At 43.1% G+C, this 13,783-nt stretch overlaps 1 protein-coding gene across 6 annotated transcripts; it reads left to right on the plus strand.

Moving 5' to 3' along the window:
* The first annotated feature begins 575 nt into the window (after window positions 1–575).
* Window positions 576–9,125, plus strand: LOC126991626 (neogenin-like). Of its 6 annotated transcripts, none has more exons than XM_050850319.1 (9): window positions 576–743; window positions 970–1,224; window positions 1,564–1,647; window positions 1,750–1,808; window positions 2,504–2,676; window positions 3,288–3,404; window positions 5,352–5,512; window positions 5,721–6,739; window positions 7,243–9,117. In XM_050850319.1, exons 2-8 carry the CDS (start codon window positions 1,220–1,222, stop codon window positions 5,764–5,766), a joined length of 645 nt encoding a protein of 214 aa, XP_050706276.1. In that variant the 5' UTR covers window positions 576–743; window positions 970–1,219; the 3' UTR covers window positions 5,767–6,739; window positions 7,243–9,117. The 6 variants fall into 6 exon arrangements, with proteins under 6 accessions (XP_050706276.1, XP_050706274.1, XP_050706278.1 ...); XM_050850317.1 differs by having other exon boundaries at window positions 1,564–1,808; window positions 5,721–6,021; window positions 6,530–6,739; window positions 7,243–9,098; XM_050850321.1 differs by having other exon boundaries at window positions 1,564–1,808; window positions 2,504–2,653; window positions 7,243–9,118.
* Window positions 9,126–13,783: the final 4,658 nt, after the last annotated feature.

Here is a 13,783-nt window from a genome sequence, read left to right on the forward strand (position 1 = left end):
GGGACAGACAGGTTTTGTTCAGTCCACACCTCAGCAGTAATGTTCTTGTGTGTGTGTGTGTATATATATATATATATATATATATATATATATATATATATATATATATATATATATATATATATATATATATATATATCCTGAAAAGTTTATGCTATATAAAGGGGCCTCTAACAATACATACATCAACATATGTAACTGCACCTAATAGGCTATTAATAAATGTTTCAAATATATATATATATATATATATATATATATATATATATATATATATATATATATATATATATATATATATATATATATATATATATATATATATATATATATATATATATATATACGAAGATCATATGAAGCATGATTAAATGCATCTTTTATGAAATAATATACATATTTATTCTTTTCTTCATATGAAGTTTCTCTGTTTCGTCTTGGACATTAGAAGTGGCAACAGACAGTATTAAAAAATATTACGTAGTTTTCATATTTCTTTATGAGTGTGAGTGTTTCAGTTTGGTGTCAGTGTTGGGCAATGCTCTCTGTGTGCATCCCCACACACAGCCTCTCTCCCCCACCACTGCCAGAGTTTGATGAGCAGCCTCAGGACGTGACGGTCATGGAGGGGGAGCGCACTGGGTTCCCGTGTGCCCTGGACACCATGCCGGCGCCCTCCATCAAGGGGTTCAGGAACAGTCACCCGCTGGAGCCAGACTCACGAATGACACGCCCTCCATCTGGTGGGTGTCTTCAGGGAGAGGGAAGGGCTGAGAGGAAAGGTTCAGGCAGACTGTTCTGCCCTGACGCATGGAAAATAGCTTTAAGGAAGAAATTGACGATTAACTTAGGGCATTTTCAATCATTCATTAGTGTTCATCATAGTATGAGTCATGCTGTGTGACCTGAGCTTAAATCACATACTTAAGATACTTGTAGCTCCAGCATTGAAGTTGCTTGCCTCTCCAGGTGCCTTAGAAATAGAGAATGTAGCCATGCCGGGGAGTACTGCTGCCAAGCCAACAAGAGCAAGGTGTCCCAGCAAGCCACACTCACAGTCAAGGAAGCCTATGCCCTGCGGGACCCCCAGCGGCCCGTGCTCACTGCTCAGCCAAAGTCCACGATAGGCAAGGTGGGGGACAAGATCACCCTGGACTGTGCGGCCAACGGCTACCCGGAGCCAGCCGTGGTGTGGCTCAAGGACGGCGCCACCATCCACATGGCGTAAGGACCTGCAAAGCGTTCCGTTGATGATGAAAGGGAATTTGGGAGATGACTGAGAGGGACATTTTGATGTGTCTTGAGAGCTTGGATAACAGTGACTGAGGGAGAGGTTTCAGAATCAAATAAATATATACCCATTCCTTTTATTTTTAGTTTGTGTGTGTGTGTTGCAGCTATTGCTGTATATAAGGTAAGTGTTGCAGCAGGCTTATTGTAATGGACTGCTTTTGTTGGTATTTTTTTTCCCTTGAGCTGCTTCCTCTACTGTAAAAAAAAAGTGACAAACAGCAATTAGATACAAAACTCACTTGCTTACCGTACCTTTCTGTCTTTCCTCAGGGACCTGGACACTCTGTTCTGTGGCACCACCACCAGCAGCCTGCACATCCATGGCCTGCAGGAGGAGGACAAGGGGACGTACATGTGCCGGGCGGAGAACAGGGACCTGGACACACTGTTCTGCGGCACCACCAGCAGCAGCCTGCACATCCATGGCCTGCAGGAGGAGGACGAGGGGACGTACAGGTGCTGGGCGGAGAACAGGGAGGATTCGCTCGACGCCGTGGCCCACATACAGGTCCAAGGTGAGACAAAACTATGACATATATATATTTTTTTACAGCAATAAAAGAGTTCAAAGGCAAAACAACGAAAACAATAAAGCACTGCTCCTATAAAGAAAAACATGAGAGGTCAATATCAGGTGTAGAGGTCATAGGCAGGAGGAAATACAGACACATGATGGCTGTTCCAGAGTTTACCAGTGAAAGGGATGAAAGAATGAAGATGCTGGTTAACTCTTGTGCTGTGTGTGGATAAAGTTTGGCATGGCAAAAATCTTAGTGTTTGTGAATTATCATATGTTTGTCTCCATTACTAGTATTGAAAATGGTATAAGAAAGACTATTCATATCCTTGTGGTTTGAGTATGTAAAGTTTGGCATTGTGAAAGGTTAGCATTTGTCAGTTATCGTTAAGTTAGGTTAGGTTAGATGTTTGTCTCAGTACTAAGGTGTTTTCAGTGATACAACAAAGATTGTGCATATTTTTTGTGTGTGATTTGTGTGGATAAATTTTGCCATAGTGAAAAATCTCAAGCGTTTGTCAGTTATCATTAAGTTCCTCTCAGTTACTAGGGTGGTGAAAATGTTGAAGATGGAATAACAAAGACTTGGAATATTTTTGTGGTTTGAGTATAAAGTTTGGCATAGTAAAAGTCTTAGTGTTCTTCAGTCATCATGTTTCTCTCAGTTGCTAAAGCTTGAAAATTGTGTGACAGTTGCTCCGAGGTTTCTGAGGCAGCCGGCCAACGCTCTCGCCTATGAGAAGGAGAACGTGGAGCTGGAGTGCAGCGTGTACGGCCAGCCAGAGCCCTCGCTCCACTGGCTCAAGGACGGCGAGCTGCTGGTGGAGACGGACTTTTGTGATGGTGTGGACATTTATCACTTACAGGTTAAAAAGGACAGAGATATGTAGATTCATAAGATAGATAGATTGATGGATACATACATACATACATAAGGGGAAAAGAATGTAAGGCTCTAAATCAGTGGTTCTTAACCTGGGGGGTGCACCCCTCTAGGGGGGGACACGAGGCCTAGGGGAAAACTAGGAATTTCTCTCATTATATTTGTTATTCTCTTAACAAGAGCGTGGGCTAATATTGAGAAGTTTATGAACAAATGCAGACGTATCGCCATTACTTTAGTTGCCTATAGGCTACTTAAGGCCTGCCATTTTCTTTAACATCTGGGAGGAAATTTTACTGCTAGATGCAAGGGGGCGTGGAGGGAAGGACCACTTCCTGGAGGGGGCGGGGTAGTAAAGAGGTTAAGAACCACTGCTCTAAATGGATGCATAAGGTATATAATACATTGGAATCCATAAGGCTCCATGTAGAAGGTTCTAAAAAGATAAGTAAAGGAAAAGGGATCTAAGGTTCTAAACAGATACATAAGGGATATAAGGCTCTATATAAGGGGAGATAAATATAAGGCTGTCAATAGCTACACAAAACACAGCTGTGTTGTGTTAGGTGTGTGTAATGCCAAGCCTCCCTGCAGAGTGTGAGCGGCAACAACCTGCAGATCCTTGGCCTGGTGCGCCAGGAGGACTCCGGGATGTACCAGTGTGTGGCGCACAGCTCGCCGGGGACGCCCAGCTGTGTGTCCTTGAGTCAAGTAAGCAGCGGTGCCGTGCGGGGCAGACACTGTTCACACTGTAGCCCTTTGTTTGCATTCATGAGTACTGATGTAGTGTTGTCTGCATTGGACACGGGCAGTGACTAGTCCAGATAATTCCAGGTTGCTAATAAGCCCAGACGCAAACATTTACAAGGTTACTGAATGTATTCCAATGTTTCTGGCGGGCAGCTGCAGCCGCTGCTACAGACGCTGCAGTTTTAAAAAGTGTACATTACCCAAGTTATTGATGTTGATGCATGTGATTTTCTTAGCTTGGCTGTAAGCATAGCCCTTTGTTGTGTTTATTATTCCTTGAAGACTGAATAAAATGCATAGATTACACTGTGGGCAAAGCACACGTCTCCAGTAATGTGTTCATATTTGATTGTCCTGAAGTTTGGAAATATCAAAGCCGGTGCTGAGTGTTACTGACTCACTAAAATGTGATTTACCCGAGAATGACTATTTTGTTGTGGTATTTTGATAATGCGTTGTCTGGGCTCACCTCCAGGAAGGAGCAGCATGCCCCCACCCACGCACAAGGCAGGTCACAGACACAGTAAGTGGGACAGCTCAGGCACACCACTACTACTACTCATCATCATCATTTCATGGACACCTGCTCCTAGGAGCTCCCAGCGGGGGATGGCCACGACAGAAGAGCTTCCAACTTTCTCTATCCAGACACTCCCTCCTTGCCTGCTCAAAGTTTCTCAAAGATCTTTCCCCCCTCTCCCTAACGTACTCTTGCACCCTATCCCTCCATTTCACTGGAGGTCGTCCTCTAGCATTCCCTCCCTCTATCTCACTCACATACACCCTCCTGGTCATCTTACTCTCCTCCATTCGCTCCATGTGGCCAAACCACTTTAAGGTCTGTCGCTTCACCTCTTCCACCACTCCACACTTCTTCCCTTCACCCCTGTGTTGACACATTCCAAAACACACTTTCATTACTCATTCCATCCATTCTACTCACACCACAAGCACTCCTCAGGTAACTCATTTCCACTGCCTGCACTCTAGACTTTCATTCCAGGCCCACGTTTCAGATGTGAGGGTTGGTACTATTATTGTATTTCTACTACTACTCCTTGGTTTTCAATACTTAGAATGTCTGCTCATTGTTGACACAACTTGTTTGCATCATTTGCCTTCTGTTGGTGTGGCCTTGACAGTCACTGTGTCTACTAGTCTTTATGCTGTACACAAGAATTACTCCTGAGAGGGAAACTCTTTGATATTGAAGCTGCTTAGGTAAAAATAGGTTTTCAAAAATGGAACTGGAGATCAGTCTTCATATTTCCTCCAGTGTCTTTGTTACTGTGACAGCTCAAGTGTGTGGACAACTGAAACAAACAGTGGCAGAAATATTGCTAACACTCAACTTGTATTTTTGGTAATAATTGCGTTTGTAGAATTTTTGTCTAAACTTCCTTTGTGTATTTTGAGCTTTGAATGCTCTCCATGAAAGGGTTGTAGCACTCCGTCACTCACCATCTTTTCACACATTGAGGATGTCCAGAGAGTCACGCTTCATTCCCTTGTTCAGGAAAAAGTAACATTAGAATTCTTCAGTGTCAGTTGTTGGTTCAGTCTTTGCCTCAGCAGCAGGGTGTTGGCGTCTCAGGTAAGAGGTCACTTATATTGCCCGGTGACCCAAGTCTAGTAATCTTTTTGTTAGTTACTTTCCATAAAACTAATTACTGTTGATAGCTCTCACCCAAAGGAGGTTTACTTATAACTGTGAAGCAGCAAGATAGATGCATCATCTGTTTTGAGTCCATAAAGCTACATCAGTACTTACCAAAGCTTAATCAATTATAAAATTTAATTCATATGATTTTTCTTATACATTTTTTGTATTCTTTTCTTAAAATATTTACCTTTTATTCATCTATTTAGTACTCTAAGGCATTTCTGAAGAAGGCTCTCACCCCTCAGAGGAGCAAGACCCTGGCGGCGGGCACCCCCAGGCCCCCTCGGCTGCTGCAGGCCACCTCCACCAGCAACAGGTTCATCACGCTGGCCTGGCATGAGCCGGAGCTCAACACCGACCACACTGTGGGATACTCAGTCGTCTACAAGCAGGAAGGATCACTCAGGTCAGAACCAAAGGACACAACCTGGGAATATTTATTGCATGAAAAATTCAACACAATACTACTACTGTTAAGATGTAGTTAGCAAATACAGAGTTATCCAACTTCCATTCCAGTGATTATGAAGAAATAATAACATTCTAGTGAGTACATATACAACATTTCATCAAAAGTAAGTAATTCACACATCACTTTCCTCCCTTCACTGCAGAGAACGCGTCCAGAACGCGAGTGCAGCTCCTCCAGCGAGGGACTGAATGAATACAAGACCCAGATCAGCGACCTAAGTCCCGGGAGTAACTACATGGTGCGGGTGGCGGCCCACACCTCCGGCGGCCTGGTGGGCGCCTCCACACACGAGGTGCGGGTGTTCACCAAGCCGGACCTGGACCTGCCCTCCGCCCCAGAGTCTGAAAGTTGTCCCCACCTCACCCACCAGTCTGGAGGTCACTTGGTCACCGCCCGGAGTGGCCAAAATGCCCATCACTGGATACGCCATGCTCTATACGCAGGTGTGGACGGCCTTATAGAACTGTGCGCCAAATGTGGAGTCCCTTTTGCCTAACAAAAGTCTCCCCATATCCTTGTGTGTCATTAGTGACCTTCCTTGGAGTACAGGGTGACCATAGCTGTGTGTTTGTAGTTTGGGTAGGCGGTGGCTGAACCGATAACAAGACGGCCCCGCGTTCAAGAGGACTCGAGTTCAATCCCTGGCCGGTGCCACCAAGCTGGGATTTTTCAGCCGCCGCCGAGTGGCTTAAAACTACCCACATGCTGTCCAGAAGACCACCTATCAACCCGGACTCTAGATTCAAGCATTAAAGATGAGCTCCGAGAGGGCAGCATGAGCCAATGCAATATGGCGCCACTATAAACACTCGCCTGCGCCAGAACGGGCTGGGCCTACCATCAGGCCCCACCGGGAAGAAGCCTACCGGTGCAATAGGCCAAGACGTAAAAAAAAAAAAAAAGTGCCAGTGTGTATCTTAACCATTGTCTCTCTTGTAATTTTCTCCTCAGGTTGGGTCAGCAGAAGAACACGAGGTAGAGGTCACTGGTACGTCACATGACCTCCAAGGCCTGGACCAGTTCACTGAGCACAGCGTGTGGCTCACCGCCGTCAACAGTAATGGCGGGGGAGACACCACCCCGGAGGTCACTGCCAGAACCTTCTCAGACGTGCCCTCAGAGGAGCCTCAGAATGTGAGCGTTGAGGCTGCCAGCTCAAGGGTGAGTTGTGGAAGGCTTCCAGGCAAAGATGCATTTTAAAACTCATTTTTAAATAGCTTTCTGCTTTGTTCGTTTCCTTCACATCATCTCTACAAGTTGCACATTCATTGTTTCAGTATTTTTAGCCCTTGCACATTCATTATATTTCATTATATTTGACCCGTCCCCTGCGATTGGCACAGATTTGGCCTTCACAGGTAGCCTGAAAACATATACTCCCATGTCTTTCTCTGGCTCTGTGGTGGATAGTGGAGTGTTTCCCATGTGGTATTGGTGTGCTGGATATCCTCTCCCAGAGTGCAGGACTTTACATTTTTCTCCACTGAATTGTAGCAGCCAGTTTTTGTTCCATTCCTGTAGCTTGGTGAGGTCTTCTGGTAGGAAATCCACAGTCAGGGGGTTAAGTTGAAGCACTCACGGCCTCACACAATGTTCAAACTTTTTAGATTGTATTTTCATCATTTCTCATATATCTTTTTCCCTCACACGGCCTTTCCCTTCAGAGCCTCATCATCCGCTGGGAGCCTCCACTGGCCGAGCACCAGAATGGGATCATCACCAGCTGCAAGATCCGCTACAAGGAGCGTGGCAAGTCAGGTTCCTCCAAGACCAGTGCCACAGACGGAAACAGACGACTCTTTGCCCTCACAGACCTCAAGAATCCCCTCCCAAGGTGTGCAGGACTTTATATTTCTCTTCATTGTCGCCACAGACACTTTTTGTTCTCACTGTTCATTTCCCATTTCCTTCTGGTTCTCCTCCTGTTAGCCTCTCTTTCCTTTCCTTACTGTTCATTTTGTTTTTCCTCCTGCCGTTACAATTTCCCTGTTTGCCCTGCCAAATATTCTCCCGTCATTCTCCTGCGTCTTACTTCTCTGCATTTCCTGGTCTGCCTTCCTTCCTTCCTCTTATACTTTACATCTCCATTTCTCCTCCTCCTTCTTTTCCATGTTTCCCATCTCTCAAGTTTCCTTCCCTTATCCCATTCTCCTCCTCAATGATTTTGATGTCGATGGAACTTAGATTTATTCATTTTGTTTCATTTCATCTCTCTCTCAGGGGGAAGACTTACACACAGTTATTTTTTTACTTCATTTATTTATTTCTTGATACATCTTATTGTTCTCCTGATCTCTCTCTCACACACACACTCTACTAACAGGGAGTTTATGCCAAGGGTGGTGTCGCTTCAGAGAGGGAGAGAGTAAGGGGGAAGGGGTCTTACATATGTGTCTGGGGGGCATGTATCTGTGGGGGACATCCTTTGGGGCCTGTGAGCTGTGGTGAGGAGAGAGAGAGAGAGAGAGAGAGAGAGAGAGAGAGAGAGAGAGAGAGAGCAAGCAGTCAACTTCGAGAGCAGTAAGTAAAGGCAACCCACATCCATGCAAAACATCAACTTGGGTTATTACTAGAGTGAAACCATTTTAGTGAGTCCTTTGAGGCATTACTCCTGCAGGTGCTTTCCTGCCCTCTGCTCTGCCACTCAGTCCCAACACTTCCTGTAGACAACACATGACAGGACTGTGTGGCAGGGGAGGAAAGGACCTGCAGAAGCCTACCCCACAATGGACTTACTAAAATGGTTTCACTCTACCACTACTATTATTATTACTGTCATTTCTGCTGCGGCTGCTACTACTACTACTACTACTACTACTACTACTACTACCACTACAACAGCTTCTTCTACTACCATGACTATATATATACAAGTAATTCATCACTTTTCAGGTACATAAAGAGACATCTGGCTCCGTAAGTGAAAATAAAAGTTCTGTAATAATTTCCTGAGATTGTTAGTACCCTTGCTTCATGAGGAGACCTTGTTTGGGAATGTTGAGGAGAGAACAGGCAGAGTGTGATGGAAGGGAGATCCTGCATCCTCCCCTGTGTGTGAGTCACTGTGTGCTCACTCACCACACACACACGACACTCCCAGATACAACCCTTACTTAACATGATCTGTTATGACCCCTGGGGCAGTATTAATAAAGACTCCTAGCAGTACTTTTTGAAGTGCTGCTAGAAGCTGTTTTCCTTCTAGCAGTAGCTTTTAAATTTACTGCTATACTCTGTCCAAATTACTTGGCCAATAATAATTATTTACACCGAAAAGCCCCTCCCCAATTCTGGTAAGCTCCGCCCCCCCTTCACCTGATTGGCTGTCCATGACGTCATGCGTTGTATCAAAGACACGTACCATATATATATGATTGAGATAATCTAGCTAGTTTCATGATTAAAAAAATATTCGTAATGTAATTGAATGGTGGCACTCTAACAATCAATGGCAATAATAATACAGCCAGTTTTCAAGGGATAACAGGCGGCCCTTCAAAACAAGCAATGCAGCATTGAAGGCGATTATAGTAGGCCCATTCAATATAATAACGATAATAACAGCAGACTGATGGCCCCGCGCACTAATTACCACGTCTGAAGTGTTGTGCCAATAAAAATACGGACGAACAGCTGTTCCAGGGGGGAGGCGCCCCTTCAAAACAACCAATATAGCATTGTACAATATATATATATATATATATATATATATATATATATATATATATATATATATATATATATATATATATATATATATATATATGTGTGTGTGTGTATATATATATATATATATATATATATATATATATATATATATATATATATATATATATATATATATATAGCGTACATTTTCTGAATGGAAACTAATTTACAACAAGTCATCCCTTTGCTAAAAGCCTAAAATGTTAATAAAATCCTATGTTGAATATTACAATGTTTGAAGTCTTATAAAATAAATATCATATAACACTAAAATAATGATATATTACCCTGAATACCTGACATTCCATGAACCACATTCAAAGTTTAAAATATAATGACCGATACTGAGAAAAAACAAAAAACATTGGGTTTATTTAATAAATAAAACTGGTTTAAACCATTGGTTTAAAGCAATCCACCCTGTCAGTGTCCTTACAATAGTTAGTGAATCGGCATGTTATCCATCTATTTTTGTAGAGTAAAGCAAGTAACTCAAAGGAAAACAAGCCATCATATCCTTGAAGCTGAGTGTTGTTTCTGCAGGCTTGCTTTCCTTTGAGTTACTTGCTCTACTGTAAGAAAATAGATAACATGCCGATTCAGTAACCATTGTAAGGACATTTAGGACAAGTTGTGTGAAGGAGGAGGAAGGAATCTTGGGTGAAAGAAAGTGAGATTATTCCCAACTAGTCTAGGGGGGCTTCATGGTGCAGTGGTTAGCACACTCGGCTGACAACCAAGGGAGCCCAGGTTCGATTCCCAGGCGGAGTGGAAAAATTTGGGCGGCTTTTCCGATGCCCTACGCCCCTGTCCATAGCTGGGAGTTATCGCAATACTTTATCGCTGATACCAAAACCAGGTTATCGGCCATCCGCTACTTATTTAAATGTATATCGGTATCTTCGTTACTTTTGTAACCAAACTAGTGATAATCAATACTTTTTTCCGCCTCTCAGAAAAAAAACGTTGTCTCTTCCCTACTGGACATGCGTGTCCCGGGCGCCCGGTGTTGTATGAAAAAACTTTGGGGTATGAAATATCTTCGGTGAAGAGATTTCATACTTAGATCATCAACATTAAAACACTAGGTTATTTTTTATGTTAGACTCAAAAATCAATATATCAAAGAGAAAAATCATTTAACTTTGCCCAAAAAATGATTATTCACTGCCTCAAATTTGATATTCCATATTCGTTTGTGAGCATGCCATGGTATTGAAGGCACCCGGTGTTGTGTTATTTGGTGTCCCATCGTCAAAAGCTGGCGCTTTTGTTTACAAACACTGGTCTCTCGTGAAATGTTCAGATCAGTAAGCGTAGCCCTGTACAGTTTCACAAAGCTTTTTAACACATTAAGAGTTGCTGGAAGGCTGAATCAGACATACAGTACCACCATCCTCGCCTTTTCTAGAACAACACTCTGTACATATAAATACAACTCGTACAGAGTGTCGTTCTAGAAACAGCGAGGATGGTGGTAGTGGTACTGGATGTCTGATTCAGCCTTCCAGCAACTCTTAATTACGGTTAAAAAGCTTTGTGAGACTGATCAGGTCAACGCTTGCTGGTCTGAGCATGCTCAGTTCACGAGAGACCAGTGTTTGTAAACAAAAGCATTGTCGGTGGGGACGTCAAATAACACAACACGGTTCAAGCGTTTCCAGCATTACCGTCCATAGGTACGTGTCAACGTGTGGTGTTCAGGTTTTGTAAGTTTTCTAAAATACAGATCATGAAAATTTGAATTCATCTATGATTTTTTGTTTGAAATATCAATATAGTAACGTTTTCGCCTATCGGACTTATCGCTAGCTAGTATCGGAATTGTGGATTTATATCGAGTATCGGTTATCGCCTATATTTGTGTCTCCAGTTAACGAACATCGGTTATCACCGTTACGGTTTTCCATTATCAGTTATCAGTTATCGGGAATAAGGTTTTCTGTTATCATGCCCAGCTATGCCCCTGTCCACCCAGCAGTGTACTAGGTATTAATCGGGGGTTGTGTCCCGTCTCCTGGGGTCTGTTCCCTTCTCCTATGATTCCTTCCCCTTCTGTCTCTCTCTGGCATATGACCACAGATGTTGCGCCGACTAAACCAAACTTTTCAACTGTCCCCTTCTCCTATAATTCCTTCCCCTTCTGTCTCTCTCCGGCATATGACCACAGATGTTGCACCGACTAAACCAAACTTTTCAACTGTTCCCTTCTCCTATAATTCCTTCCCCTTCTGTCTCTCTCCGGCATATGACCACAGATGTTGCGCCCACTAAACCAAACTTTCCCAACTAGTCTTGCTCACTGCTTCTCCAGGGGAACCGAGGCCTCGTGGAAACTACTACCGCTGGAAATACCCACAACTCCTACGAAAGCCTTGTCAAATATGTGTACCTACTTTTTTTTTTTTTTTTACAGCAGAGGAGACGGTTCAAGGGTGTAAAAAAAAAAGAAAACAATAATGAAAAAAAAAGCCTGCTACTTACTGCTCCTGAATAGAGAGAGAGAGAGAGAGAGAGAGAGAGAGAGAGAGAGAGAGAGAGAGAGAGAGAGAGAGAGAGAGAGAGAGAGAGAGAGAGAGAGAGAGAGAGAGAGTGTGTGTGTGTGTGTGTTGAGCGCTGAAATGTTTAAGTATACAACCTTATTCATGTCTGTGCACTCCATGGCTGGGAAGACACAAGGAGCCGGCCAACACGCTGCCCTTCCAGACGTCTCAACACAAGGCAATCCGTGCGTGTGTGTGTGTGTTGCTGCTCTGTGCCTCTTGTATTCTCTCTGAAGATCACACTCTGTCAAAACATAAAAGAATATAGAATTTCTGCCTCAGCCTGAGTTTCCTTCCCACCTCTTACACCCAGAACCAAAGGGACATCCATGCTATAGTCAGGGGTGGGCAAGCGCAGTACTTAGTGCGGTAGTACTGAATCACAAAAAGAAGTTACTGGTTGTGAAGTAAGGATGTTATGCAAGAAAAAGAAGTTACTGGTTGTGAAGTAAGGATGTTATGCAAGAAAAAGAAGTTACTGGTTGTGAAGTAAGGATGTTATGCAAGAAAAAGAAGTTACTGGTCGTGAACTTATATGACGTAAAACAAACAAAAAAGTTACTGGTTGTGAACTTATATGACGTAAAACAAACAAAAAAGTTACTGGTTGTGAACTTATATGACGTAAAACAAACAAAAAAGTTACTGGTTGTGAACTTATATGACGTAAAACAAACAAAAAAGTTACTGGTTGTGAACTTATATGACGTAAAACAAACAAAAAAGTTACTGGTTGTGAACTTATATGACGTAAAACAAACAAAAAAGTTACTGGTTGTGAACTTATATGACATAAAACAAACAAAAAAGTTACTGGTTGTGAACTTATGACGTAAAACAAAAAAAAAGAAGTTACTGGTTGTGAACTTATGACATAAAACAAACAAAAAAGTTACTGGTTGTGAACTTATGACGTAAAACAAACAAAAAAGTTAGTGGTTATGAAGAAGTGACATTAAGCAAAGAAAAAACACACAAAATCACGCAAATCACTGTCCCTGGAAAAGCAAACGGAGGGAGTGGTCAAAGAGAGGCCAATTTCGTCTTCTGGGATCAAACTCTTCCCTCCTTCAGACCGAAAACAAATGCCGAGGACCAGTGAGAGGCATTACTTAGCTTCTTGGTGGACAGGCTGTGGCAAGGCATGGCAGGCTGAGCGCTGCATAAAGGAAATGACTCAAGCTTTTTGGCTCTGAAACTGAAAACAATGGAGTGAATTGGGCACAGAAGAAGGTAAGGAAGGAATGGATGTGGGAAAGGGAAAATTGATGATGGGAAGTGCAGAGAACTCAAAGCATAAGAGAATAAAGGAAGAGATTGAACAGAGAAGCGAGTATGTGACACCAGGCTCACAAATCTACCCCTGGAAATGCCCCCAACTCCTAGGAAAGCCTTGTCAAATATGTGTTTCTGAGGTTCACGGTACAGAAGAAGGGTCAAATTACCACCAGGCTCACAAAACTACCCCTGGAAATGACCACAACTCCTACGAAAGCCTTGTCAAATATGAGTTTCTTAGGTTCACGGCACAGAAGAAGGGTCAAATTACCACAACGCTCACAAAACTACCCCTGGAAATGCCCCCCACAACTCCTACGAAAGCCTTGTTAAAAATTAGTTTCTTAGGTTCACGGTACAGAGGAAGGGTCAAATTACCACCAGGCTCACAAAACTACCCCTGGAAATGACCCCCACAACTCCTACGAAAGCCTTGTTAAAAATTAGTTTCTTAGGTTCACGGCACAGAAGAAGGGTCAAATTACCACCAGGCTCACAAAACTACCCCTGGAAATGACCCCCACAACTCCTATGAAAGCCTAGTGAGCGACGGTTGGGATCCTCAGTGATGTGAGCCGCCACACTACCCAAAATAGATGATACATAAACTGATCACAAATGCTTTGATATGAAATGGTTTGTGTGAGGGCTGATTTTTTCTCACTTTTCTCGCTTG

This window comes from Eriocheir sinensis, unplaced genomic scaffold (assembly GCF_024679095.1).
Source record: "Eriocheir sinensis breed Jianghai 21 unplaced genomic scaffold, ASM2467909v1 Scaffold310, whole genome shotgun sequence".
In the NCBI taxonomy this organism is placed as follows: Eukaryota; Metazoa; Arthropoda; class Malacostraca; order Decapoda; family Varunidae; genus Eriocheir; species Eriocheir sinensis.

Excerpts from the sequence above, each read along its gene's own strand:
- LOC126991626 (XM_050850316.1), top strand. Across the intron at positions 2,677-3,287 it reads TGGACATTTATCACTTACAG|AGTGTGAGCGGCAACAACCT; the intron begins GTTAAAAAGGAC and ends GCCTCCCTGCAG. Across the intron at positions 3,405-5,351 it reads GCTGTGTGTCCTTGAGTCAA|AGGAGCAAGACCCTGGCGGC; the intron begins GTAAGCAGCGGT and ends CTCACCCCTCAG.